We start from the raw sequence: 27,736 nt of genomic DNA on the forward strand, positions 1-27,736 counted from the left end.
TTAGAGGCACTGAGAAGTTGCAAAAAGTTTAACAGCTGGAATATAGCGTATCACTGATAAAATCAAATGTCAATTAAGCAAGGTTCAGAAACCAAAGTGATACCCGTAACATAATACAATTTTTGTAAGATGTAAGAGATAAATTGAAAGCATATTAGACTACCAAAAATTTATGATACACCTATTCCACCGATACAAACTCAGCTGAGGGGGTGCTTGCCAAGATAATAGCTAGTAATGTTATTTTTTAAAGTATGCATTGTGGGGGTGCCTGGGTGACTCAGTTGGGTCCTGGGATCGAGCCCCATGTCGGGCTCCCTGCTCAACGGGGAGCCTGCTTCTCCCTCTCCCTCTGCCTGCTGCTCTCCCTGCCAAATAAATAAATAAATGTTTAAAAAAAAAAGTTTGTAAAGTATGCAACGTGGTTCAATAGTAGTGCTTTTCTTTGAATCACTCCAATTATATGTGGCATTAAGAATGGGTTAGCTGTGATTAGTTTTGCCAATTACTACCCCCAAAACCTGTTTATGCCTTACATGGTGTTGTGTGTGTGTGTATTTTAAAAAACACCACAGGGTTCCCACCATACTATTAAACTATTTCTCTCTATAGCAGAAAGACAATGTAGCTCATTTTTGAGAATTACTTCAAGGTCTTCTGTATTAAAAATTAAGCCAAAATAAAGTGATGCTAAGAAAGTCTACCCTATTTTAATACTTTAAAGAAACTGCCTCTGAGATTTAATTATTAAACAGTAGAAAAGTATGAGGGAAAAGATCAGTAAATCATATTCATTATGCAGATATGATTTTCACCTAAGTAAATCTGAAAACCAATGAAAACTAAATCCATACCTAAAAAGCCAGACAAACCATTTCATAGGTTTACTATGGCATTCTGCCCTTTAGAACTAAAAACAATGATTCTTTTTAACCAAGTACTCCATCCCCAGATAATCACCATGATGTAAATCAGACACTGAATAATTACAGAGCTTTGAGACAGCAAAACAAACATTGAATCATTTATGACAGTGGTAGACATATACCTCAAGTCTGGGGTCTGCATAGGAAAACCTCAAATCCACTGCTTCTTCAAATATAATTAAATTAGGCAAAGGCAATTAAAGTTTCAAATCTTTCTATTTATACTCTGTAACAATGGTCCCCCATCCCATTAAAATCCGTTAAAAAAAAAGGTCCACAGCACAAATGTGATATGCTTAAGATTTTGTACATATCCTTTTAGTTATATAGTGAGGAGAAAGGTCTCAGAGTCCTCTCTCTTAATGAATGAAAATGAAAATGAGGGCACAGTGGGACAAATTTGAAACATTTCAGCTTCTGTAAGATTTATGGTGAGAATAGAATAGTAGCTCTAAACAAATTGGAATAATCCCACTGTCATTTGCAAAATTCTAAAAAACTAAATGTTTAATTACCAAATAAAAAAAAACTGGGAATAAAAAATGTTAATTAGGTCTCAAAAATGTTCTGAAATGACAAACTGATTATGTATTACAACTAAGATTTTAACTAAGATTACATTATCTTGTATCTTTTCCAGCACTGGGTGCAAAAAAAGTGATCAGAGATGCCAAAGATCCAGAAGTCAAAGAACTATAAATGAAGAAGAGTCCACACACCACATATAAGATGAACACAAACTTTGAGAAACTCAGAGAAAAAACATATACCAAAATTATATTATTAATTTTCTCCTTTCTAAGATAAACACTCAAATTTAGTATTTGTGTTATTACTTTTTTGTGTATTACTTTTATAGTTTAAGAAATACTTTAAAAACATACTTCAAGATTATAATATCCAACCGTAATTAATTAGAATGAAAACTGAAATATCTTTGTATATAAAATATTTACCTGGTTCTTCCTTGATGAATGATAAATCTTCTTCTGGATAGGCAACAGGTGGCTGCATCACTGAGCAATCTTCTAAATTTGTTTCATTAGGTGGTATATTATAAATAAATCTCTTTGTAGTTTGGTTTTTCCTCCTTGTTTTGCCAGTCTCTTGAATTCCCTGGGAGCCCATATTATTCCAAATAAACACTTTTGTTTGACCTTGAGATTCATTTTCAGCCAATTCTGGTGAACCATCCTGGACCCAACTACTGTCATTCATTTGGTAGTTTTCTATTTGGCCCTCGTCGACGTTACAACCATCATTTTCAATTTTTACATTACTTGCCAAATTGGTAAGATTCCGTGTTGCCCAAAAACTGGCAATTTTTTGATCCCGTGATGAAGACAGACCATCTCTATTAACTGGTTTTCTGTTATTATAGTCCACAACTACAGACTCTGGAGCTTCCGATTTAATGCTTATATTTAAGGCATCTTTAATGAAATTTCGGCAAGTTTGAACAACTTCACTCATTTGAAGATAGCTGGCCACTGTCATCACTTCAATGGCATTTTGGCTTGTGAGCACCAGGTTACCAGAATACAAGAAGTCCAAGATGACTGAAAAACCTTGAACTGCAGCAATATCTAAATGGGTAGTATTGTTTTGGTTAGGGCTTTCTTTGTTTGAAAAGCAATATAAAGTCTTAAAGAAACGGCTGCCTGCAACCAGGATGTTCTTATGAGCTTTAAAGATTTTTCCGCTCACCACAATGCTGACATCGCAAAGAATACCTTTCTTTCTTTGTTCATTTAGTTGTCGAAGAAGTTGATAGCAATAAGAGTTCTCATTTGGCCTACTATTAAAGTCACAGTACCCCTCTTCTGATGGTATTTCTGTCTCCTGTAATTAGATGGAAAACATTAATATTAAATTATTTACTTTTAAAAAATCCCCAAATGAAACAAAGTATCAATTTAACTTTTTAAAAAAGCGCTAATCAAATACACTAATTTGTTAGCAATCATGATGTACTGAGACTGTAGTGTTCACAATCCCAAATATTGGGAGAAGAAGTGTGAAGAGCTCGGTGCAAGCTACTATTATTATTAAGAAAAGTCAAACAAAGGGCGCCTGGGCAGCTCAATCATTATTCATCTGCCATGGGCTCAGGTCATGATCCCAGGGTCCAGGGATGAGCCCCACATTGGGCTCCCTGCTCCGTGGGAAGCCTGCTTCTCCCTCTCCCACTCCCCCTGCTTGTGTACCCTCCCTCTCTCGCTGTGTCTGTCAAATAAATAAATAAAATCTTAAAAAAAAAAAGTCAAACATCTGAATTAAGGATCAGCAGGATTTCATTTAAAGAATAACATGTATCATGTATAAGCCAAGGACATGGATTAAGAATTATTTAAAATTAAAATAGCAATTACTTTCCTATGAAAAGAAACTTTCATATATAGGAATCTAGTTTGCCTTATCTCTGATAGGAATGCAGCAGCCTTTCTGATTGAACTTAAAATATCCAAGTTACAATGTTGGGTAGCTCATCCTATTTAACACTACTAGAAGTAAATTTTAAGTCTTGGCAAACATCCAAATAGTTTAGGTCAATGAAATTAATTAAATCTAAAGATAAAGCTAAGACCCTGATAGGAAAATGTGTTTCAACTATAGGATATCCAGCTATATAATTTCCCAATCAACTTTCAAAATGCCTTATCTTTTTAGGGGCATAAATGGTAAATGTAAGGTAAAATTCCTGAACTAAAAATTCTTTTATGTATTATTTTATTTTAAAAGATTTTATTTTTTTAAGTAATCTCTACACCCCATGTGGGGGCTTGAACTTACAAACCCGAGATCAATAGTCACATGCTCTACCAGCTGAGCCAGCCAGGAACGCTGGAACTCAAAATTCTTAAAAGTTTATAATTTTCTTTCTTATCAATCTGAAAAGTGTTCACTATCTGTTTAGCATCACTTAAGTTATGGTAATTCCTATAAAACACAGCACACTTTAATAACAGCTGTTAGATAACTGAAGTAATCATTTTTTCCAATCAAAGAAGTTCTTAGATATTTCTGGTAGTAAAGATGGCTGAAAATGCTGACCCTAAAGTATTAAAAATTCATATTTTCTTTGCATAAAATATTAATTTAAATACAGACCATTTCTGTAAAATAATGACACACATCTATGACTATATGAGCATGGGGGAAAACGGGAAAATACATACTAGATCGTAAACATGCTAGGAAAACTGATATGCTTGGATAAGAGAAAAGAGGAAGGTAGAATTCAAGAAAAAAATAGAAAGGTGTTGGGAACACAGTTAAGACTGCGAAAGAATTTTCATGGATATATTTTAGTGGTGAGATTCCTAAACAATCCCACAACTCTATTTAACCTCACATGGGTATGGCTAAATTACAAAAATAATTAGGTTTAAGTCTGAGTACTGAACACAGGAGGCCATACATAAAATAATTTCAATTCCCTTGAAACTAAACCAGGTCAGTAGTCCATTTAAGAATTTTTGTGTTGCTTTTTAAGTATGAGAATTCAAATGAAAGAACCAAAATATTAGAATTCTAGGCCCCTTCAGTATTCCCACAGGGGTAATGAACAGTACAGATAACCCTGCAAATCTGGGGTATATGATCACTACAGAAAAAGGATGCATGGGAAGTAGGATTTTCCTTTTCATTTCCAACTGACCCTTGGCAGTCTATTACCTTCCCAGTGCCTTACACACATAATGCCCTTATACTGTAACACCCTCTCCCCCACACACCCAATCTTCATCAAAAACTGATTATCAGCCAAGGTTTGAGGGAAGTAAGCAAAACAAATTCACCAGTAAGTCCCAAATTTTTGCTTTTGAAGGTGTGGAGGGAAGGAAGTGAGATAAAAAAAAAAAAAAAAAGACACTGTTTTAACCTTAGAGCTTGTACATAAACCAGTACGTTGTCAAATTTCAAACAATTTACAAAAGCGAATGAAAACATGTGAATATATAAAGAACTAAATCAATACTAAAAACAACGCTACAGTATGATTTTCTATAAAAGCATCAGACCGTTTACTTGATGTCCCTTTTATGAGACTATTGGGATAAGACTTTTTACTCATTTGCTTATGCCTTCCACTCACTAAAGAAACATCCAAAGTTGAAGAACCTTCCATTAACGCAGCCTGAAACTAAGCTTTCCTATGCATGCCATACCTGCCTAGCAAAGCTCATTTGGTTCAAAGTTCTGATGTTGCAATAACAGTATAAATACTTGAAGAAGCAAAAATTTTAAGCACTGATCAAAATTTAGCAGCACATCATGAAGTATTTGTGGAAGCAGTGAATTAGCATTTGCAAATCAAGAACCCACCTAGAGTTTATACATCTGGCAGTTCAAACCTTTGAGGAGGAGGCTGTGTCTCACTGTACAGTCATTTTAGGCGATGGTCACTGTGTTCTGCATTTTCTGGGCCAGTCCCAATTTCTGAAGTTCTCAGCCATTATCAGACCAAATGTCCTAATTTTTAAAAATAACTCAGACAAAAGCCTATCCACCAAAATATTTGCCCATTCTATTTTAACACAAAATATACAAATCAAACACAACTATTCAACCACTATTTTTTTCTCATTAATGTTTTACAAGAATAGTAATGTTCCTTGCTTTTATAAGCACCACCAATTTCTTTTTCACTACTTATTAGAGCACTGTGCCTTGTTTCTGTAGCACCTATTAAATATGCTCTTCACAATGAAGGCTTTCCATGTCAAGAGTATGTGTACTCTCAAAGGGGAGTATTATTTGGGCACTTGGGCAAATCAGAGCTTAAATAAGCACATAGCATTAAAACAAATTGCTGGTATTATTTGCTGAGCTAAATAAATTAAGAAAATCTTAGTACGAAACATAAAAATCTTAAAGTAGTTCCCTAAGGAACTCATGCCATCTCCGTCTCTGGTTCCTTCTTTAACATTCTAAATGCCCACTCTGAGTATATGGATAACATGAGTTCACTGGTATGTAAAAATCTACTGTTGAAAAGATTAAGTATTTCTAAAATACTTTTCAGATGCTGGGAAACTTTTTCCTTTTCCCAAAATGGAAAACACAATTTAGCCCAGACAATAGTCTAAAATGGCTAAACAAGATTTTAAGAAAACAGACATTCAGGGATGCCTCGGTGGCTCAGTGGGTTAAGCATCTGCCATCAGCTCAGGTCATGATCCCAGGGTCCTGGGACTGAGTCCCACATTGGGCTCCATGCTCAGTGGGGAGCCTGCTTCTCCCTCTGCTTGTATGTGCACAAGCTCTCTCTGACAAATAAAATCTTTAAAAAAATTAAAAAAAAAAAAAAAAAAGGAATTCAGACTTCAAAAAAAATCAGAAAATTTATTACATCAAAGATTCTGTAGGGGCGCCTGGGTGGCTCAGTCGTTAAGCGTCTGCCTTCAGCTCAGGTCATGATCCCAGGGTCCTGGGATCGAGCCCCGCATCGGGCTCCCTGCTCCGCGGGAAGCCTGCTTCTCCCTCTCCCACTCCCCCTGCTTGTGTTCCCTCTCTCGCTGTCTCTCTCTCTGTCAAATAAATAAATGAAGTCTTTAAAAAAACAAAAGATTCTGTAAATGTGAAAAGTTTTCAAGTTTTTTATTTGTGAAGATGCCCGTAAGTAAAATTATAATTTTAGATCTGGAAGAAACCTTAGAATTAACTCTTCTAAAATTAAGAAAATATAGGGGGCGCCTGGGTGGCTCAGTCGTTAAGCATCTACCTTCATCTCAGGTCATGATCCCAGGGTCCTGGGATAGAGCCCCATGTCGGGCTCCCTGCTCAGCGGGAAGCCTACTTCTCCCTCTCCCACTCCCCCTGCTTGTGTTCCCTCTCACTGTGTCTCTGTCAAATAAGTAAATAAAATCTTTAAAAAAAGAATAAAAAATAAAATTAAGAAAATATAAAAAAGAAAAATGCATCTTTACCTTTACTTCCAGAGAATCTAAAAATATAAATATTTTACTGAGAGGAAAAAGCTGCTTAAAGTTTGAAAAATCCTGACTTCACTGAATTATTTAATAAGCATAAAGTGAACGCCTACTTTAGACAAGTTCTACAACGGGGGACCCAAAATAAGTAAGTATAGTTCCCAACTTGAACATCACTGGTGGGCAAGGCTCTTAAGGTACTAAAGAGTGTAACAAAGGTGTTAGGAGAGCAGAGAGGAGGTCTATCTATCTAGTCCAGTTATTTTTGGTGGTGGTGGGCGGGGGGAATGCTTTTTAGAAGACCTGAGCAGAGCCTTAGAGGATGAAAAAATAGGATGGGATGGATGAGCATTCCAAGCAAATAAACAGCATTAAAAAGAAAACAAGATGGTCTTACAGCATCCTAACAATTCCAGATTTATGAAAGAACTTCAAGGTGATCCCCCAGAAGCCCAAGAAATGCAAATATGCACTTATGAACATTTCTAGAGGCAAGTGTCTATAGCTTCCATCAGTTACCGAGAGATTCAAATTCCCCCCCTAACAAGATTAAAAACCACTGTGATAGGTGCCTCACAGAGCTTTAGAAGCAGTGATCTGACTGGATTAGAAGATATAAGAGATGGTTGTGACAGCAAAGTAGGGAATTAATAGCAGCGAACTAATAGATACACTGTGACCCCAAGGAAGGTACTCTTAATAGTGCAACATACTTGCAAGAAACCAGGACCTTAACTAACCTAAGATGGAAAATGTTAATGGGGGGAGGGGTGATGAGTCAGAACCTGGAAAAATATCTGGAAGATAAAAATTAACAGAATTTGAGTGATCAACTAGATGTTGTGGGGGTACTGTAGGGTCAGTCTTCTGTACTCTAGCTTGGGGGGCTAGATAATGCCACCAACTGGCAGAGAACCCAAGACCACCACACAATCTCCCCCACCCTTATGAAAGGAGAGTTGGAGAGAACTTAATTGCAAACAGTTGAGTTCATGTGTAGTCAATCCACAAAGGATAAGAAAATATTTAGCTAAAAAAAATCAACAATTAGTATTTACTTTCCCTACCCAGAATTATAATCCTTTCAATAAATGGATTAGCAGAAAAAGGCATTTCCAATATAAAACATCAAAGTGTAAACTGAAAGCATTAAAAACAAAAATCTTGGGGCGCCTGGGTGGCTCAATCAGTTAAGCATCTGCCTTTGGCTCAGGTCATAGTCCTGGGGTCCTGGGGTCCTGGGTTCCTGGGATAGAGCCCCTCATTGGGTTCCCTGCTTGCAGGGAGCCTGCTTCTCCCTCTCCTCCCCACTCGTACTCTCTCAAATAAATAAAATCTAAAAAAAAAAAAATCTTCACTACTTTTGTTGCAGCAGCCCACTGGAACACTATATTGAAAGAAAAACACATTCCACTTCCGAATCCGAATTTTTTAAGAAAATGGAAATTCTAATTCTATAAGTCAGTAGTGAAAATCTTCAGGTGATTTTAACCTCCAGCCAATTTTAGGTACTAAAGATATGCTTTATTACCAGCTCTCTTCTCAAAACACACACACTACCCAGGTGTCTCTGAACGGCAACATATTTCTTCATGATCCTCCCATTTAAAACTGCTAAAGAGTTTGCCCATTTGTTAACAGAATAAAATACAATCATTTTAGCATGACAAAAGACCCTCCATAGTCTATTACCTATTCAAACTTGATTTTTCATCCTGTTAGCAACCAAATTATCCACTTCTCAGACACATCAATTTTATTTTGTTAATGCTGCTTCCAATTGCAGTTCCTGGAATGCCCTCCCCTCCCCATTCAACACCTATTCATTTAACACGATGAAGTTCAAGAGCCAATTATACAAGCTTCTCCCAACTTTCACCAGTAGAATTGATGACTTCCTTTAGTGTTTTCACTGTAACCTGAACATATTTCTAACATGGTACCTATCATTTTATTATGTCTGCCTCTTCTTACTAGACTACAAGTTCCTTGAGGGCAGAAAAAATGTCTGATTTATAAGTTTTATCTCCAGTGCTCTGGATCTACCTAATGTAAGTTTATAAAGAGGAAGAAGCCAATCCTAGATACACTATATAGTGAAAGACACTACTAAAAAGTCAAAAACACAAGGGAAATGAACCAGCTTAATAAATCAGACATAATGTTAGAACCTATATATTATACAAAGCTTATTTAATGGTCCAGAGGTTGGTTGGTTATTTATTTACATAGGCTCCACACCCAGCATGGAGTCTTGAACTCACAACCCTGAGATCAAGAGCCTGACACTTAACCTACTGAGCCACCCAGGCGCCCCTCATCTTTAATACTTCTTAGGGAAAAGTTTTTCAGACTACCTCCCCGAATTGTTAAAAACAAAAAAACCTTTAAACCTTATCTTTGTCAAATGCAAAGACAGCTTCTAGACCATCTCACTTTTGCTTTAGTTATGACCTCAACATATTCTCATTGGTAATGTCAATCAGATCACTGACCTAAATTCAGTATTTACTTTCTATAAAGATTAATGAAAATTATAGTAATACATTTGACTGTATGTTTTAGACTTAGTAAACTGGAGAGAGTTATGTAAACTGGAAAGAGTTGACAGAATGTGTGATTTAGGCTATGAAAATTTCACAATTGGGTAGAAAGTGATCTGAACCAAGATACAGCAGTAACCACTATTATTAAAGCAATTTTAAAGTCCTCTGGGCCAAATGGTCAAATCCTGTATAAGCTAATCATTGAACTTTCCTTGATGAAGACAGTTATTACTCAAAATAAAAACTGTATGCTGCCCCTTACATCCTTATAGAGAATATAGGAAACTGTATGTTGCCCCTTACATCCTTAGAAAGAAATAGGGATCTTTCTGAAATAGAAGGCTCAGAACAGATTCTGAGCGCATATTTTGACTCTCCCATGAACAATCTTAACCAACACCCAATTAGCAGAACAGCAAGCTTTTTAGGAATGTGTTATAATTCTTTGGTCACCATGATTTAATGAAAAGGAACTTTTCTTACTTTCAGAAAGCATAAGAAAGAAAAGTAACACTTAGTGATTTGGCCAACCTCCTCTCAAAAAAACATCCCTTTTTTTAAAAAAAAGCGGGGAGGAGTTGAGGGGAATAAAGGGCGTGAACTACCCTTAGCCTCAAAGTGAATTCTTGCCTGAAGAACTACAGAATTCTCATTTAATCATTTTTAAGACAGGATAAAGCTAATGCAAGATATTCTTATGAAGTGGTGAAAAAATTTGCATGTATGAGAAAGTCTCAGAATGTTTAAAGAACTGGATAGCCAAAGTCTCTGAAGGTATGAAAAGGAAAACTGGTTTATTCTCTAGAATCAGGATTGATCCCAAGAGATAAAGTGGTTTCCAAACTGTCAAAATTGGTTAACAACTGAGACACATGAGGTACCAGGCTACCAAAAAAAACTTGCCACTGGTGATAAATATACACAATGATGATAATAAATAATGGCTAGCATTTGCTAAGTGATTACATGCTGGCACATATACTTTGCATACACAAGGGAACTAGAAGTTAAACTCCTTTGCCTGCCAAGAAAGTAGAGGATTAGGATTCAGGTCCCCCTAACCTTAAGCCCAAGAATGCTCTTACAGATTGTGTTATACTGCCTCCTACCGGTAGTCAAAGGCTACAGGGCAAAGAAAAAAAAACTGAATTCTGCCCATATGAATCAGTTCTTGAAAAGGTCACTCGTTATCAACAAGACAAAGATATGTTGGTGGTACCTGGGGTCAACAGCAAGGTTAACACCCCAAACTAACGTTGCAACAAAAATAGAGAAGTTAGGATCAATTCAGAGTGGAAACATCCAAAATCCAATCAAGAAAACCAATACATATCCTTAGACACACGACTTATTAAATTGGTATTGTCCTCAGCCTAATGAAAGAATGTCCTAAGAGAAAGACGGTGTGCACATTATGTCTTAAAAAGGGGACTCTTGTAGGGGGCAAAGGGAAAAGGAGGGGTAATTCAGAGATCAAGTTTAGAAAAGGTTTTACCTAGGGAATGAATTCCCTGATCCAGATAATGCCTAGGGGAGAAGAATACACCACACTAACTAGTCTATCATAAGGTTATCCAACTAATTCCCCTTCCTCTGATTTCAGGTTCACTAAGCAGCTAATTATATTTTGCATTCCCACTCAGATTTGCCTACAGGGACAGACTATGCTGATAAGAATAACTGGCCCACTGTATATTAAGAATATTCCTTCTAATTGTCTTTTTATAATTTTCTAAATAACCAACCTACCATTATTTGGAAAAGTACACTTTCATTTTCACAAGTCCCCCACCTCCATCATCTTACAACATATTACTTAACTCTCTAAAGCCCCCGATTCTGCATCTATAAAATAAAGATTACTTTCCAGAGTAAGGTAAAGTGTGCTTGGCATACAGAACACAAGTAAATGTTAGTTATATTTCATTCCATTACCCAAGGTCACAAAGCTAGTAATTGTAGAAAGCTGAGACCTGAATCCAGATTTACTCCAAAACCCATTCGTTTTCCTTTACAACATTCCCTGTAGGCTCTAGTCTCAGTTGTCATCAAGGACTAAGACTTAGAACAATTTACTTAACCTTTTCGGACTGTACATCTTTAAGTGACCTTCCTTCTAGGGCTTAGGCAACTCAAATTTGTGCAAAAACTATTACCATTCTCCACTGGGAAAAATAACCCTATGCTTTAAAGTTAACTTCTGAGAAACTACTGTGCTATGGGGTTATTGGATAGCACCTAATTAACTCCAGTGTAAGTGTTCTGAACAGCAAGATCACGCCAATAAACACATAGAGGGACTAATATCTAAAAGCTGACTTTCTAAAATCAGTGACTGGCTACCAAAACAAAAGAATGAATTCCATCTTCCACACAGGTTGTCTGAAAGACTTAAAACAAGAACTGCTCAACATCATCTCTTTTGGCTTGAAAAAGGATTACCAAAATGGTAAGCCTACTATCTTTAAACTGGAAATATTAAAACAAGAAATAACAACTAACGTATAGCTTACCTGTTTTGTAACTAAGGACTTATACTTTCAAGGACTTTAGTAAATACATTCTCTACCAGCCTACTACCTGATAGAAATAACATCACAGGAAACATCCTTAACATGCGAAGTTTAAAGTAAACTTCATTTACAAGAAACTTTTTTAAAAAGGGAGGATTATAGAAAATCTCAGCGCAAGAATCTGGGTAGAAGGAAACGAGTAAAACTCCAGCAGTTTACCAAAGCATGCCTTTGGTAAGAGAAAGTTCAACAGAAAGTTCAAGGGAGATGAATTTAGTAAAATCATTCACAGGAGTGTTATCCAAATAGCTTCCTCTACATTTACATACTGCTCTCAGATTTCACATTATCCTGACCTGGTAATAAAGAAATTTTCTCAGCTGAATGTTTTCCTGAAAGGGTTAGCGTCAACGGTTAAGGAAATTGTTTAATTCATTCTTCAAAGAGTCGCCAGATTTGACTTCCATCAGCATGCTGAAAAGACTGAAACATAAGGCAGCTTTTTTCTAAAATCACAGCTAGTAAAATTTTTGACCGTAAAGTCCACTTTTTAGGGTTTAAAACCTTCAACCTCGCTTTCTTAAACTTTTTAAAAATTCTGATGGGTAAAAGAAGGAATCATAAAAAAATAAATTCAGCGCTACGATTAGAAAATTGTCATTCCATCCCCCACCCCCCAACACAGATAACTTTTGAAAACTTGTTCTCAGGCTTTCTAAACCCCCACGCATCAGCTCCCTTCAATTCCACAACTGGAACGATGCCTTCCTCACCCAAGAAAAGTGGTGGTGTTTTTTGGCTGATAAATCTTTCCCTAAAAGATCTGAAAAAGTAGGAGCAGGATATACTGTACCTGGGCGTTGGCTTCGTGGAGTTTGTGCTCATTAGAGACGTGGTGTCTCAGAAGAAGGGTTTTCTTGTAGTTTCGGGTCCCTCGCGAAAGCTCATCGTGCCCCACTTGAGGAAGGTCCCCGCTTCCCCCGTCCTCTGGGGTCTTTTGGCACCAGCCGCAGGACATAAGGCCAGTATCCTTGGAATACCGCAGCCAGGGAAAATCTTTGAGCCAAGAGGTCTGGAAGGAGCACTGTAGCTTCTGCATCAGGGACTTGGGCCGCGCGAGCGGGAAGTGCTGGACAGTCTCTCCTTCGCCAGCTCCCACACCGCTGCCCTCCACTTCGTCCCCGCCATCGCCGCCCGACCGCCTGCTGCTGCTGCAGCTGCCGCCTTCCGCCCCGCTGCCGTCGCCCAGGCTCGCCCCCTCCTCCTCGTCCTCGGTGCTGTCGCTCAGGGACGCGCCGTCCTGCATCAACTCCTTCCCCTCCAGCGCGTCCAGCTCCAGATCCACAGCCGCTGGCCCTCGCCCATTGAAATGCCTCAGGGGCCACGCCGAGGTCTCGGGGCGGCCGCGGCTACTGCCATTGTTGCCGAGACCCCCGCCGCCGCCGCCTCCTCGGAAGGCCAGAGTCCGACGGTTCCTCTCCGCTAGCAGGGGGCCCCCCGCGCCACCGCCGCCCAGCGAGGTGGGGCCGCCCGCGTCTTGGGGGAGCAGCAACTCCTTGGTTTCCTCGGCGGCAGCGGCCGCCCCAGCGGAGGCCTCCAGGTCTTGGGGCTCCAGGCCCTCCAATTCCACTTCCTCGTCGGCCCCCCGCCCATTGAGCTGCTGAGGCGCTAGCGGCTGGGGCTGTCTTGGCTGGGGCTGCTGAGGCCAAGCCGAGGCCTCCCCGCCAGCGTTATTGTTCGTGGAGCTGCCGCCGCCGCCGCCGCCACTGGCGGTGACCAACCCGCCTCCTCGGAACGCCAGCGTCCTGCGGTTCATTTCACTGAACGACATGGCGCGCGCCGCCGCCGCCGCCCGGTGCCCCGGCTCGCGCCCGGCCTCGGGCCGCGTCCCGCGCGCTCCCCGCCGCTCCCCCTCGGCGTCGCCCCCGCCCCCACCCCCGGCGTTCCGGTCTCGCGGGGCTCGGCCTCGCCCTCCCGCCCGGCCGCCGGGCTCGCGCTCGCTCCCGGGGCTGCCTCACGCGTCCACCGCCGCCCGCCGGGCCGCCGCCTCCGGCCGCCTCGTCGTCCTCCACCCCCGCCCCGCTGTGCTCCGGACAGCGTCCCGCGCGGAGAAGGGGGCGGGCGGCGGAGAGGTGAGCAGCGAGCCGGGGGCGCGTGGGGCCTTCGAAGTTGAGAGGCGGAGTGCGGGGAGACCCTCCGCTGCCCCCTCTTTAAAGCCGCGCGCACACACCGACCCTCCAAACAGATATCCTTCCTCCGCTGCGCCGAGGAGTCCCGACGCCGCCGCCGGCTTCCCAGGCGCTGAAGGCGAGAGGCACGTTAAACTGCTGGGCTCCGCCACATAACGAACCGACAATAAAGCCGGCGGAGCGTTTCCGTCCGACCAGGCCCTGGCGGAGGTCGAATGGCAAATGAACAACGGACCGTGCGCCCACAATGCACCGGGGTAGCAGTAACCGCTGGAGGGGGAAAGGGTGGGGGCCGGGCTGGGGGAGGGGGGCTGGGCTTGGGGCTGGGCTGGGGTGGGGTGGGGGCGCCAGGGGACCGGGAAAGGGGCTGGGCCGCGCCTCCGGCCTGGGGGCGGGGGTGCGGCCGGGGGGGAAGGAAGTCGGCCGAGGGGCGGGGGACAAAAGGCCGAGCGGCTGGCTGGGGGTCTCGAGGAGGGGGCGGGCGTGTGCGGCCGGGGCCGGGCTACGCGGAGGACAAACAGCTGGCGAGTGTCAGGGTCTGGCCGCCTCCCCGCTGCCCGCACGCACCTACCCGCGCCCGGGACGCACATTTTCCTTCTCTCGCCACGAGTTCACCTGGGACTTTGGAAATAACTGTGCGGTGGGGGCTGCTGCGCTCCAGCCTTGTCATTTGCTAGGGGTGGGTGGCGGTGCCCAAGGAAGTGAACTTATTTTGTTCCTTCACAAAGACTGGACCAGGCGGTGCCTTTCACACAAGGAGGTTACAACCACCGACACCTCCTCGTCTGCAGCATTGTGTGTGCCAGGCAGCACCTCAGGCCCAAGGCAATAATCATTTCACAGAAAATGCACCGCCCCGAGTGTCTTATTGCTGTGATGAAATGGAAATTTAAATAAAAGGTCGAACACGTGCGTTCACTGGGAAGTATTGACATGGGTGTTACATCACCACCAGCCAATCAGATAACTCCAGTCGTGTTTATACTTCTACAACCACCTTGTGAGTATTACAGTATGTCATAACGTTATAAATATTAGGCAGGGTTTTCCCCAGGAGCGGGGAGGAGTCTGCTTGTACGGACGTTGTGTGCGACTCCAAGGATTGTGTATCTAAAGACAAGAATTAGTTATTAAGATTTATTTTTTAATTGTTTACATTGCATATGAAATTTAGAATGATTAGAAGAACAGATTGAGCTAGAAATGAAACTCATAATCTTGGTCGAGTTTTCCAACTTAGAGCCCTTATACTCCTATTCTTGAAATTTTAAAGTGTTTAGACTCGTTTTACTATTTTAAAATGTGAAATAAATCTTATTTTTTATTCAAACCTATTTCAGGTTTAAAAAAGATCTTCTCAAACTATGGCGAGGCTTTTTAACTTTAAAGAAATTTATTAATATTAAAAGTTTAATCACAAACTAATATGAAATATATTCAAGATAAACTCTTGAAAAAGGGAAAAAGGACATTTATATGGCAGGGTACACTTTTTACATTAAATACGTTAGGATGTGCATAGAAAAAATTGGAAATATGCACAAACTCTTTACACTTACAGATTATTGTTAGAGGCTTTAATCGTCTGCATTATGTATTAATGGAAAATTATATATGTTTAATAAAGAACATGTATTACAGCTTTTAGGCCCTCTAGTTTTATGATTCTGTTCTCTTGAAATTTCTATTTTTAAAGTAAGAAAAATATTATACCTTTGAATATGTAATGTGGAGTATGGAATATGGTATGTTTCTGAAGATTAACTTTAAAAAACAGATTTTCTCAGACATATTATAAAATACCATTAGTATTAATATTTTTCAATGGATAAGCACATGCATGCACATCGAGACTCATATATACTGTTGATTGTATTATACAAAGCAACTTCCACTTAATTCACTATAATTTTAGTGTCTGTAGAAATAAACAGTATTATGTATCAAACAAAAAGTGTTAGTTTTATCTTATAGACGAAATATGATTTTAATGTAAAGAATGATGCTGATAACCTGCCACAAAGAGGCTTTGGCTTTGAGTTATTTTTCCAGTAATAATCATATTGTCATCTGCCTACCAGTGATCAACAGCTTGAAATTCTGATAAAGATCCTCACTTGGTATGGTTTGTGGGTTTTTTTTTTTTCTTCTTTGTGTTCTGCTTTGTTTTAATTGTTGGGAAATCTAAGACCGTAGAATCATGACACTGACCTAATTTGTACCTTGGAGAAGAAAGGATTCTGCCTGCTTGGGCACATATAATATGTGCTTCCATGTGATATATAGAAGAATGTTATAATAATACTGTACTTTGTCCTTAATGCATTTTTTCAATTCCAGGCACTTTGCAAATAAATGCATTATTTATTGTATTTTAACCACCACTGCCACCCCCATAAAAAGAAGAATTACTGAAGTTAATTGCTTATCTGGGATTAAAGTAATGGTAAGTGAAAATGGACTTAATTTTTATTTCAACTTTACAAATTGTTTTCATTCCCAAACTGTTAAATGTGTATCTTTGCTTCTTTTCATCTTATATATCTAGTACCTAATAGGCACTATGTAAGTTTATGCTAGTATTATTATTTTTGCTTTCTGGTAGCACCAGAGTCACCAGAAGTGTTTGAATACCTAATGGTGTGAATTGTGTCAGGACTGTGTTTTTCTCAGACATATATCTTACCTTATATTTTGTAAAATTCACCTTGTTTTCTGTCTGGAATTATATTTAAACATGGATTAATTAGGAATGAATACTAGATTCAAATGGTACAAATAAATGACTTAAATCTAGGACTACTGAACTTCCGACAACCAGTGTGACTGTGTGGTTGTATTTATATTTTTATCATTTATTCTGTATAAATATATATTCAGTTGTCTTTCTCTGAATCCTAAGGTAGATGGAATCAGAAGCAAAGTAGAAGATAGTACTCAAAAATGTCTCAAAACAGCCCTACGAGGGGACTTTGAGTAACAGAAGGGGATCTCCTGTTCTGTAAATGGAGTTTTTAAGAATTCCCCCACCCGTTCCAGTCTCCTGCTAGCAAGCAGGGATCTGTTCTCCCCTTAGCCCCTACATTTGCTGTTGGGGGTTCTACCATATTTAAGGGGATTCCCCCTTATGCTTACCAGGGGAACCCCTCAAGAATGGGGCATTCCCCAACCAATTTATCCCCTAACTTCACTTTAGGCTATGTAAAAGTGCTATAGGTTACCTTGATACCGGCCTACTAGAACTGCTGTGAGGCAGGGATCCTATACCTTGGTCAGCTGATCTTTGTTAGTCAAATGTGACTGTCCTTTACTGCCTTGGTAGGGATGCTTTGCCTCTTTAGTTTCTAGGGTCAATGGCCTATGATTCTGTCTGTGGGATTGACACGTGTCATCCACCAGAATGAAGTACCTGAGAATGGTAACTGTGTGTTATTCACTCTTATAATCCCCTACCCCAATCCCAGCTTGGCACATAGTAGGCAGTTAGGAAATGTTTGTTGAATAGTTTATCTTTCCTTGCAATGTGTTTTGCTAGGCAATTTTTTCTTCTGTTTCTTCTTTTTTCTTTCCTTACTAAGTAAAAGGCATTATTTTTTAAAGTACTGAACTAATGTTTCCACTGAATTTACGTTAAAAAAATAATCATATATATACAATGGAATATTATTGTGTCCTAAAAAAAAAAAGGAAATCTTGCCATTTGCAACAACATGGATAAAACTGGAGGACATTATGGTAAGTGAAATAAGCCAGACACAGAAGGAAAAATACTGCATGATACTACTTTTATGAGGTATTCAGTCAAACTCCTAGAAGCAGAAAGTGGAGTAATGGTTGCCAGGCATTGGGGTGGGGGGGAGCAATGAGAGGTGTTAGTCAAAGGGTACAAAGTTTCAGCTATGCAAGGTGAATAGTCTTACACATCTACTGTAGCATCATGCCTATATTTAACAATACTGTACTGTATGAAAGGTTGCTAAGAATGTAGGTCTTAAGTGTCCTTCACAAAAAAGTAATAACAAAGTGGGCAGTAGAAAACTTTTTTTTTTTTAATTTATTTATTTGACAGAGAGAGACACAGCAAGAGAGGGAACACAAGCAGGGGGAGTGGGAGAGGGAGAAGCGGGCTTCCCGCGGAGCAGGGAGCCGTTGAGGGGCTCGATCCCAGGACCCCGGGATCATGACCCGAGCTGAAGGCAGACGCTTAACCACTGAGCTACCCAGGCGCCCCAGCAGTAGAAAAGTTTTGAAGGTGATGGATATGTTCATAGCATAGATAGTGGTGATGGTTTCACAGGTGTATACTTATCTCCATATTCATCAAATATAAATAATATTATTAGTATTAACACCATTTTCTATGTAGCTTACAGTGAATTACAGTTTGCACACTGCCTTTAAGTTAAATCAAGGTAGGTATTATTATCCTCATTTAACAGATGAGGAAACTCAAGTACAAAAGGGTTAACCAACTTGCTCAAGATTATTGGATGAGGCATAAGTTACATTTGTAAGCTTGAAGACAGTCTCTAGTCTAAGGCATCCTTCCCTACTAAAACACACATGATACACTATATCTGCATAAATATAGGCTACACTCAATTTTAAACTTTTTTCATACTTTAAACATGCTCATAGGAGAAAAAAATAAGAAAAAAGATCACTCATTTTTTCTGGTAACAAAACTAACCACTATTGTGTAAATATAGTCATCTTTATCTGTGCCTAGCTAAAATGGTTTTTTGGTGTTTATGAACTGGATCTTAGCATATTTGTGCTTCTAGTTATTAATATGTTTTAATATGAGTAAATATTTTTAGTGTCATTTTAATGGCTATGGATATACCTTAATTTATTTAACCGGTCTTCTATTGTTGGATTTATCATTGTTTACAGTTTTTTTGGTCATTATAAACAATTCTTTAGTGAATATTCTTGAAACTAAAACTTTGTGTCTATTATTTCTTTCGGATAAATCCTAAAAGGGGAATTTCTTGCAAGAGGAATAAACATTTTCATAAAGTCATTAGTATCATTTGATTGCCCTCCAGAAATGCTCTCAAAAGTGTAAAAAGTACCAAAAGAAAATACAATTAGGGAAGTGTTTTTTTTTTTTTTTAAGATTTTATTTATTTGACAGACACAGCAAGAGGGAACACAAGCAGGGGGAATGGGAGAGGGAGAAGCAGGCTTTCCGCTGAGCAGGGAGCCCTATACGACTCGGGGCTCGATCCCAGGACCCTGGGATCATGATCTGAGCCCTGAGCCAAAGGCAGACGCTTAAACTGAGCCACCCAGGCGCCCCCAGTTAGGGAAGTATTTTTATAATATTGGGCCATGAAAGACCTAGTTTCAAGTAGAACATATAAACAAGAGCTTTAAAGAAAAAGCTCTAACAGAATTGCCTATATAAAATTATAAAACAAAAGTTTTTCTTTTTTTTTCTTTTTTAAGATTTTATTTATTTGACAGAGAGACAGCGAGAGAGGGAAATAAGCAGGGGAGTGGGAGAGGGAGAAGCAGGCTTCCCACCAAGCAAGAAGCCTGATGCGGGGCTCAATTCCAGAACCCTGGGATCATGACCTGAGCCAAAGGCAGATGCTTAACGACTGAGCCACCCAGGCGCCCCAAAACAAAAGTTTTTAAAACAAAAATTTTTCAGAGACATAATAAAGTTTTTTTTTTTTTTTTAGGTGTACTAGGAAAAAGAAATCTGGGCTATATGTGACAAAGGCTTAATATCACTAATATACAAAGAGCTCTTGTAAATCAATAGGTCAAACACATATCTAGTAGAAGAAAAAAATGTGCAAAAGACATAGAAAACTATGTAAGAAGGAATACAAATGACTAGTAAACATATCAGAAGGTATGCAGACTTGGCTAGTAATCAGAGCAGTGTGCATAAAAAACACCAGTGGGGGGGAAAAAAAAACACCAGTGGATAAGTGATTTTTTAATCCATCAGAGGTGTAGTAAAGTAAATATAATTGGGAATGTAGAATAACTTATCTGGTAGGCTGTTTGGCTGTATGTATCAAAATAGAAAAAAAAATATATGTATCTTTTTACCCAGCAATTTCCTTTCTAGAAATTTATCCTAGACAGGTATATTAAGATGTCTGTGCAAGGACATTAATTGTAGCACTGTGTATAAGCCTAAAAAACTTGAGCTTTCATCAATATGGGGTTATTTACATACATTATGGTACATGCTTATAATGAATTATTGACCAACCATTAAAAAGGTTGATGTGGCATTTTATGAGTCCAGGGCTTAGTGTTGAGTGAAAAAAAGCAATAATTAACATATATAATAGGAATAATCAATTCAACCATTAATGTTTATTGATAGCAATGGTCCCTAGAATATATACATAACTTCATATGTGAATACTAGCATGGAAAGTAGTTTAAAAGGATAGTTACCAGAATAGGGATGATAATTCTCTCAGTAGTTGAATTTCAGTTTTGAAAAAAAATTTCTTGGGGCGCCTGGGTGGCTCAGTTGGTTAAGCGACTGCCTTCGGCTCAGGTCATGATCCTGGAGTCCCGGGATCGAGTCCCGCATCGGGCTCCCTGCTTGGCAGGGAGTCTGCTTCTCCCTCTGACCCTCCTCCCTCTCATGCTCTCTGTCTCTCATTCTTTCTCTCTCTCAAATAAATAAATAAAATCTTTAAAAAAAAAAAAATTTCTTGACACATTTTCTGTACTGCTGTGTATTGAGAATATAATTTATATTGGGTATATAATCCCAAAAAATCAATAAAGCTATTTTCATTTTGGGAGAAAAAGTTAACTTTGATAATCAATGACATGCTTTTTCCCAGGACTTCTGGGAAGGAGTACTACTCATTCTTTTTCTCCACACACTGTGAACCCATTTTGCCTTGCCCCTAAAAAATAAACATAAAAGATTTAAAAGACAAAAACCAGTGTTTCTTTTCTTAGAAAATCCCAATCTGTTTAAAACCTGAAGTTTCAAAGTCTCAAGTTTACATGCAAATGTTCAGAGAAGCATCTATCTCAGTACACCATACATTCTCGCCCTGCCCTCTAATCCATTCCTACAGGGAAGCCAGTAATCTTTTCAGAATGCAGATCTGATCCTATCACCCCACCCACACTCATGCTTAAAACCCTACAAAGGTCTCAATTATTTTCTGTTGGTCTACATATCAAAACACTTTCTAAACACTGGCCTGTAGAGTCCAGCAAGGTCTGGCTGACTTTCATACTCCTGCCCCATCTCATGCCTGGTTTCCCCCTGCTGCTGACACTCGTCCTGAAGCTAGCCTTTTTCTTTCCTTCATGTTTCCTTTGATACCTACCTGCCTGGCCTTTGTGCAGGCAGTTTCCAGTCAGAAATGTTTTTCCCTCCTTTCTCCTAATTAATTCACAGTCATCCTTAGATCACTTCCTCAGGGCAGCTTTTCCTAACCACCCACACCCACCAATATTCAAATATCCTGTTGCAGATTTTCCTAGCATTTTTTAGTTCTCCTTCACAGTACTTGTCATAATTGCAGTTTTTAAACATGTAATTATTTGATTATTGCATGCTCCCTCAATAAACCAAAACTCCATGAGGGCAAGGAGTATTTCTGGCTTTGCTCAATATTGTATTTCCATCATCTAGAAACAGTGACTGTGACATCACAGACAATCAGTAAGGATTGGTCAAATGAATCAATATATGAATGCACAAATTTGCAAACACTAGGTATACACAATCTTGGACGTCAACAAAAGACTAAAACGTAGATCAGAATAGATCAGAGCAGAATAAACTAGTAGAGCAGAAATACCACAGGTGTTAACTATTGATAATATTTGCATGTTATACAATGTAAGGGATTTCTATAAAGTGTACAGTTGTAGGAAGATTGTTTTGAAGTTTTTAAGAACTAAAGCTAGTGAATAAAAATAATTCCGATTACAACTTCTATACTAGGTCATTAAAAGTACACACAAATGAAATGTTGCTTAACTGTGAAGTTATGGTTTTATTTATTTATTTTTAAAGATTTTATTTATTTATTTGTCAGAGAGCACAAACAGGGGGAGCCTCCGGCAGGCAGAGGGAGGAGCAGGCTCCCCACTGAGCAAGGATCCCGATGCGGGACTCGATCCCAGGCCCCTGGGATCATGACCTGAGCTGAAGGCAGACGCTTAAGCAACTGAGCCACCCAGGTGTCCCTGTGAAGTTATGGTTTTAATCAAAAATATTTGAAAATTCAGGGGTGCTTTGACTGGCTTAGTCAGTAGAGTATGTGACTCTTGTTATCAGGGTTGTGAGTTCAAGCCCCATGTTGAGTGTGGAGCCTACTTAAAATTTTTAAAAAATTAAAAATTAGGTGAGTAGCATTTAAAAAATATTTGAAAATTCAGAATTTAATGATAGCTAACCATTTTGTGGTTGCGGTTTCTCTGCGTTTTAATTACTCACAAATAGGAGTTAGCTCACTATTCTCTGAGAAAGATGAAGTAAATAAAATGACTTCTTCGTATATGTGAGTTGTACAAAAATAGATTATTTTTACAATATGAATTTTTTATATTGGCTGTAAAGAATGAGAACGATGAAGTAGGGGTAGAGGTTTAATATTTATTTTTATTGAAAACCAGTTACTGGAATGCCTGAGTGGCTCAGTCGGTTAAGCGCCTGCCTTCGGCTTAGGTCATGATCCCAGGTGGGATCGAGCCCCATATCTGGCTCCCTGCTCAGCAGGGAGCCTGCTTCTCCCTCTCCTTCTGCCTGCCTCTCTGCCTACTTGTGCTCTCGCTCTATCTCTCTGTCAAATAAATAAATAATCTTAAAAAAAAAAAGACTCAGTTACTAAAACCACATATACATTATCAATTTTTATAGGAGATGCATCTCAAATATTTAGTTTACAGATACTGTTTGGTTCACAAATTGATTTTCCTGATAGGTTGATTAACTAGGCTCTGATCAGTAGCCACAGATTTTATGCTAATCCTCTTTCCTAAGTTTACAAATGCAAACCAGTTACTTTCAGAAGGACCATGTGAGAAAACAGGGAAGGGAGAAAGATGCCAGGGCCATAAAGGTACAGTGCTATGAAGAAATGTCCTAAAGCAGGGCTTTTTTTTTTTTTTTTTAAGAATTTATTTTATTTATTTGACAGAGAGAGACACAGAGAGAGAGGGAACACAAGCAGGGGGAGTGGGAGAGGGAGAAGCAGGCTTCCCACGGAGCAGGGAGCCCGATGCAGGGCTCGATCCCAGGGTCTGAGCCAAGGCAGCCGCTCAAGGACTGAGCCACCCAGGCTTTCTACACAACTTCATGCAATAATTTCATAGGGGGCTTAAATTCCAAATAAGTTAACTGCCCCCAGGTCTGGAGGTAATGTCAAAGTCAGAAAATACCACACTTTGGGGGCGCCTGGGTGGCTCAGTCGGTTAAGCGGCTGCCTTCTGCTCAGGTCATGATCCCAGAGTTCTGGGATCAAGCCCCAGCGTCAGGCTCCCTGCTCAGTGGGGAGTCTGCTTCTCCCTCTCCCTCTGCCCCTCCCCCTGCTTGTGCTCTCTCAAATAAATAAATAAAATCTTAAAAAAGAAAATATCACACTTTGAAACTAAAGCTAATGGAATTTGTATACTTTCAGGTCTAGCCCAGTGCTCTTCAAACTGGGGTATACTCAGCTCTGGAGGTATACCAGGAATTTCTAAGAGATGTGTGAGCAGCACATAGATAGTTTTTAAGAGAATTAGTGGTTAGGTTTTCAACTTCCATATGCCCTGTCTTTCCAAAACTGAGCTGCTAAAGAACCCGCCTCACCTTACCCAATCTTCCTTTTTTCCCCGTCACCAAAAAGAGGCACACCTTTCACCCACTCCTAATCTTAACTGTGTTAACATTGCCCCAGGATGGAAAAGGGGCACCAGAGACAGAAGTAAAATATCCCTAATTACTTGGTAGCTACACTTTTGCAGATGGTTTTCAGCTTTTCCTTTCAACGAAACTGAAGAAGGACTTAACCAAAGTGTCAGTTAATCATTAAAAATAGTTTTCAACAATAGATCACTAAGGGTTTTTTGCACATAACTTGGAAGGAGTTTAAAGAATTTTGTGACGTAGCTAAAACAAACTCCTTCTATTCCCATCATTCATAATTTTTCATGAACAAATAGTCTCAGCATGTCTTCAAAAGAAGGAAAAAAGGAATAAAATGATGATGAACCCTTTCTCAGCCTAGCAAACAAATTCTGACCACATTAATTAGTTGAAGAAACTTAGCTAATTAAGAAATGTATTTTCAATAAATGTTTATATCATGCTTAATATCAATATATTTATGTTGCTTTGACCAAATGTGCACTAGTAATTACAATGGTAGCTCATTTCAGGATATTTTTAGGACATATAAGGTCCAGAAATTTTTGAAATTAAATTTCAATTGATAATGGACTTCTGAGTATAAATGTCATATTATAAAACTCTGGAAGTGGAATGGAAATAAAAAGGAATAATATAAATATTTCAACTGTTTGTTCATATATTTTTAAATGAATAATGGTGGGTATTAAATAATTATGGTATATAGATTCCATTGGATGGATTTTCTAAGATATTTTATTTTGTATTGTCAATATTTATAACATGCCAGAAATGACATTCATTACAACAATTTGAACTTACAATGAAAATATCTCAGATGCTACCTTAAAAATGTATAAAAGGGTACATAGTATTTCAGAATTATTTTGGGGAGGACACTGATCTATTTTTCACCAGTTGATAGTGAAATGAAAAAAAAAACTAGAAAAATTTTCATAAAGTTAAATTTGTTCAATTTAAAAGATTATTATTTTAAATTATATCCTTTCTCATGGTTTAGACTTAAGATATATTTTGAAATTATGATGTTAATGGACCATAGCTTTATTTTTAATGTTCTTTTCTTCATTGTTCCCTAAAATGTTTTTAAAAAGTTATTTTTACTAACTCACAAAATTCAAAACCCTGAGAGAACCACTGGTCTAATAGAATGTAAAGAGGAATGTTTATTTTATAAAACAGAATATTCTGAAATTACTGAGGAATGGAGATAGCCAATTTACTATCTAGTTTAGTGGACATAGCCAACAAGCACTTTAAAGACATTTTTTGAGTTTCTGCTATGTACTGAACATCAGGATTTAGTAGATAAGTAAGATTGTCCCAACCCCCAAGAAACTCACCTTTCAGTGAGGGAGAGGAATATGTAAATTAATAATTATAATGGTTAAGTGTTGATAGAGATATGTAAAATTGCTGTGGAAACATGGAGGATAAAATGACTATTGCTGGTTTTAAAAGTTGAATTGCTAGGGAACATAGATGAAAATAGGAATTTGGCCAAAATAAAAGGATATTTATCCTAAAAGTAAGGCCATTTTGGGGTGCCTGGGTGGCTCAGTTGTTGGGCGTCTGCCTTCCGCTCAGGTCATGGTCCCAGGGTCCTGGGATCGAGCCCCAGATGGGGCTCCCTGCTCAGCGGGAAGCCTGCTCCTCCCTTTCCTACTCCCCCTGCTTGTGTTCCCTCTCTCGCTGTGTCTCTCTCTCTCAAATAAAGAAAATCTTAAAAAAAAAAAAAAAGTAAGGCCATTTTAAGTGCAGTGTGTTTAGACTCTCGGACTGCTCGAGGTGAGATTTGTAAAGAAAGAATGGGGAAACATCAATAAAGAGTTTGTTTTTTATCCTGAAAGTGATGGAAAGACTGAAGGACTTTTTAAGCAGGGAAATGAGTAAATCAGACACTTCTTAATAACATCTAATTCCTAATTATAATGCTCATTCAACAATTTGATCTTTAATTTGGCTTCCTATGTAGATTCACCCACTAGGAAGAAATTCTCTTAGTAAACATAAACAAGATAGGTTACCCTGCCAGGTAAATGTTCTACTAAAAACTAATGAATTGCCAAACTCTTCTGAATTGGTTTGAGATAGTGTCCAAAATCTAATATATTTTAAATATAGTGAACAAACCCAGTTTTGGGATGCTCCAGCCTGAGTTGCAGATCTGAGACAATATTATTGACATCAACAAATTATTTCTATTTCTCGAAGTCCTGCCTGAAAAGCTAGTGGGACTTCTAAAGACTTTCTCGATCATAACCTAAAGATGACGTATCCAACAGCCTCTCAGGTCTATTGAGAATTCAGTAGTCATGATGAAAATAATTTCGTAAAAGATGATAATGATAATTTAAAAATCCTTAATGCAACATCCAGAAATGAAGATGAAGCTCTTCCAAGTATATTCGTGATCAACCAACATAAAATTTGCCTCAACCTTTGGGATATTACTCCTGCGACAAGAACCATAAAGAGTGGCTGTGCCATCATGCCTCTATTTTCAAAAGGAGTGGACCAGACAGTGTGGGTGGAGAAGGAAAAAAATTCATAAGCACCTTTGGATAAACTGCTCAAAGTAGTTGCGCTACTTACAAGGGCTCAGCAGAGGCTTCTGCATGAACAAGGACAGTCGACATGAGTAAGGTAAGTTGTTTTCTTTTTGGTGAAATGAGAATCAGTTCATTCATTTTGACTTGATAAGTTTTTTGACTGCTCTGAGATCTATTCCCCCAGGCCAGTCACAGTCGGTGTTGTACTGTGCAAAGGTATTATGCCTCACTGGTCAGTGGAACCATTAGGCTCACTGAACAAGTACAATTCAGGTCCAGCCTACTTTTTTTCTTCTGTTTAAGTAACCTGACCTAACAACCGTGGGATTCTGTTGTTGACTCTTAAATATTTCAGGATTTTCAGGTTTGCTCAAGAGACACAAATGGTCAATTCGTGATTCAGAGACTTCTTCCCTGCTCATGTGCTCAATGTCACATTAGTTAATACACACGTGTGCAAAGCTATCCACAAGTGATGGGCTTATGGTTTTACTGTAGAGGACTTCAGTTTTCATTTTTCCAGACTTGGGAAAATTACCGAGTATCTCTAGACCCTGGTTTTCTCATTTCTAAAATGGAGCTAATAATAGAAAGGTAGTAACCTTCTAAGTCTGTTATGAAAATTCAATGAAATTATTTATGTAAAGCACTTAGCTCAGTGCCTGGCAAATATAAGCCAACAAATTAATTTATTCAATTCTTCAAATACTACATGTGGGTAGTAGAGATAAGCACTAGAGATAAAATAGCAAGAATAGACAGTTCTTGCTCTCATGATGCTTACAATCTCATGGAGGAGGGTGACAATCAAATAATCACAAAAACAAATGCAAAGAAGAGAGAGAAGAAAGAGAAAAACATGGTTTTGGAGCTTATAATAGAAAGATAAGACGGTTTTTGAGGGTGATTTTCAAACCTGAAAATTCTCTGGGAAAGTGGCATCTGAAGGATGATGAAGAGTTAACTTGGTGACGAGAAGAGAGATGGCTTTCCAGCCTGTGCAGAGGCCTGCAGAAGAATGGGTCATCTCTGGTTTGAATGATAGGAAGCAAGCACCAGTGGCCAGAGCAGTTGAGGGGGAGGGAGCAGGATGTGAGAAAAGGTGGGTTTGAGAAGAAGTGGATGTGATCCATTGAATAGCAGTTTTAAGTTTGTCTTTTTGATAAGAGCAATGGGAACCTGCTAAAGGACTTTTGAATTCAGTAGGAAGAA

General features: G+C 39.0%; 1 protein-coding gene and 1 long non-coding RNA gene across 4 annotated transcripts in view; one reads left to right on the forward strand and one right to left on the reverse strand.

Annotated features, from left to right (window-relative positions):
- Positions 1-14,806, reverse strand: part of ZBTB10 (zinc finger and BTB domain containing 10) — a 36,215-nt gene extending 21,409 nt beyond the window's left edge. Inside the window, exons 1-2 of one of the 2 annotated variants that reach the window (XM_036097088.2) lie at positions 14,679-14,806; positions 1,883-2,768 (exon numbers count right to left, since the gene is read on the reverse strand). In XM_036097088.2, the coding sequence (XP_035952981.1) occupies positions 1,883-2,768; positions 14,679-14,777 (985 nt within the window). In that variant the 5' untranslated portion in view covers positions 14,778-14,806. Of the gene's footprint in view, positions 1-1,882; positions 2,769-12,771; positions 13,836-14,678 lie in introns of those variants that run through there. The other variant, XM_036097087.2, reaches the window with a different exon arrangement.
- Positions 13,888-27,736, forward strand: part of LOC118538840 (uncharacterized) — a 61,787-nt gene continuing 47,938 nt past the window's right edge. Inside the window, exons 1-5 of one of the 2 annotated variants that reach the window (XR_013447822.1) lie at positions 13,888-14,050; positions 14,164-14,364; positions 14,836-15,107; positions 16,448-16,553; positions 26,352-26,618. This is a non-coding gene — a long non-coding RNA (uncharacterized LOC118538840). Of the gene's footprint in view, positions 14,051-14,163; positions 14,365-14,536; positions 15,108-16,447; positions 16,554-26,351; positions 26,619-27,736 lie in introns of those variants that run through there. The other variant, XR_004918792.2, reaches the window with a different exon arrangement.

This window comes from Halichoerus grypus, chromosome 5 (genome assembly GCF_964656455.1).
Source record: "Halichoerus grypus chromosome 5, mHalGry1.hap1.1, whole genome shotgun sequence".
Taxonomy (NCBI): domain Eukaryota; kingdom Metazoa; phylum Chordata; class Mammalia; order Carnivora; family Phocidae; genus Halichoerus; species Halichoerus grypus.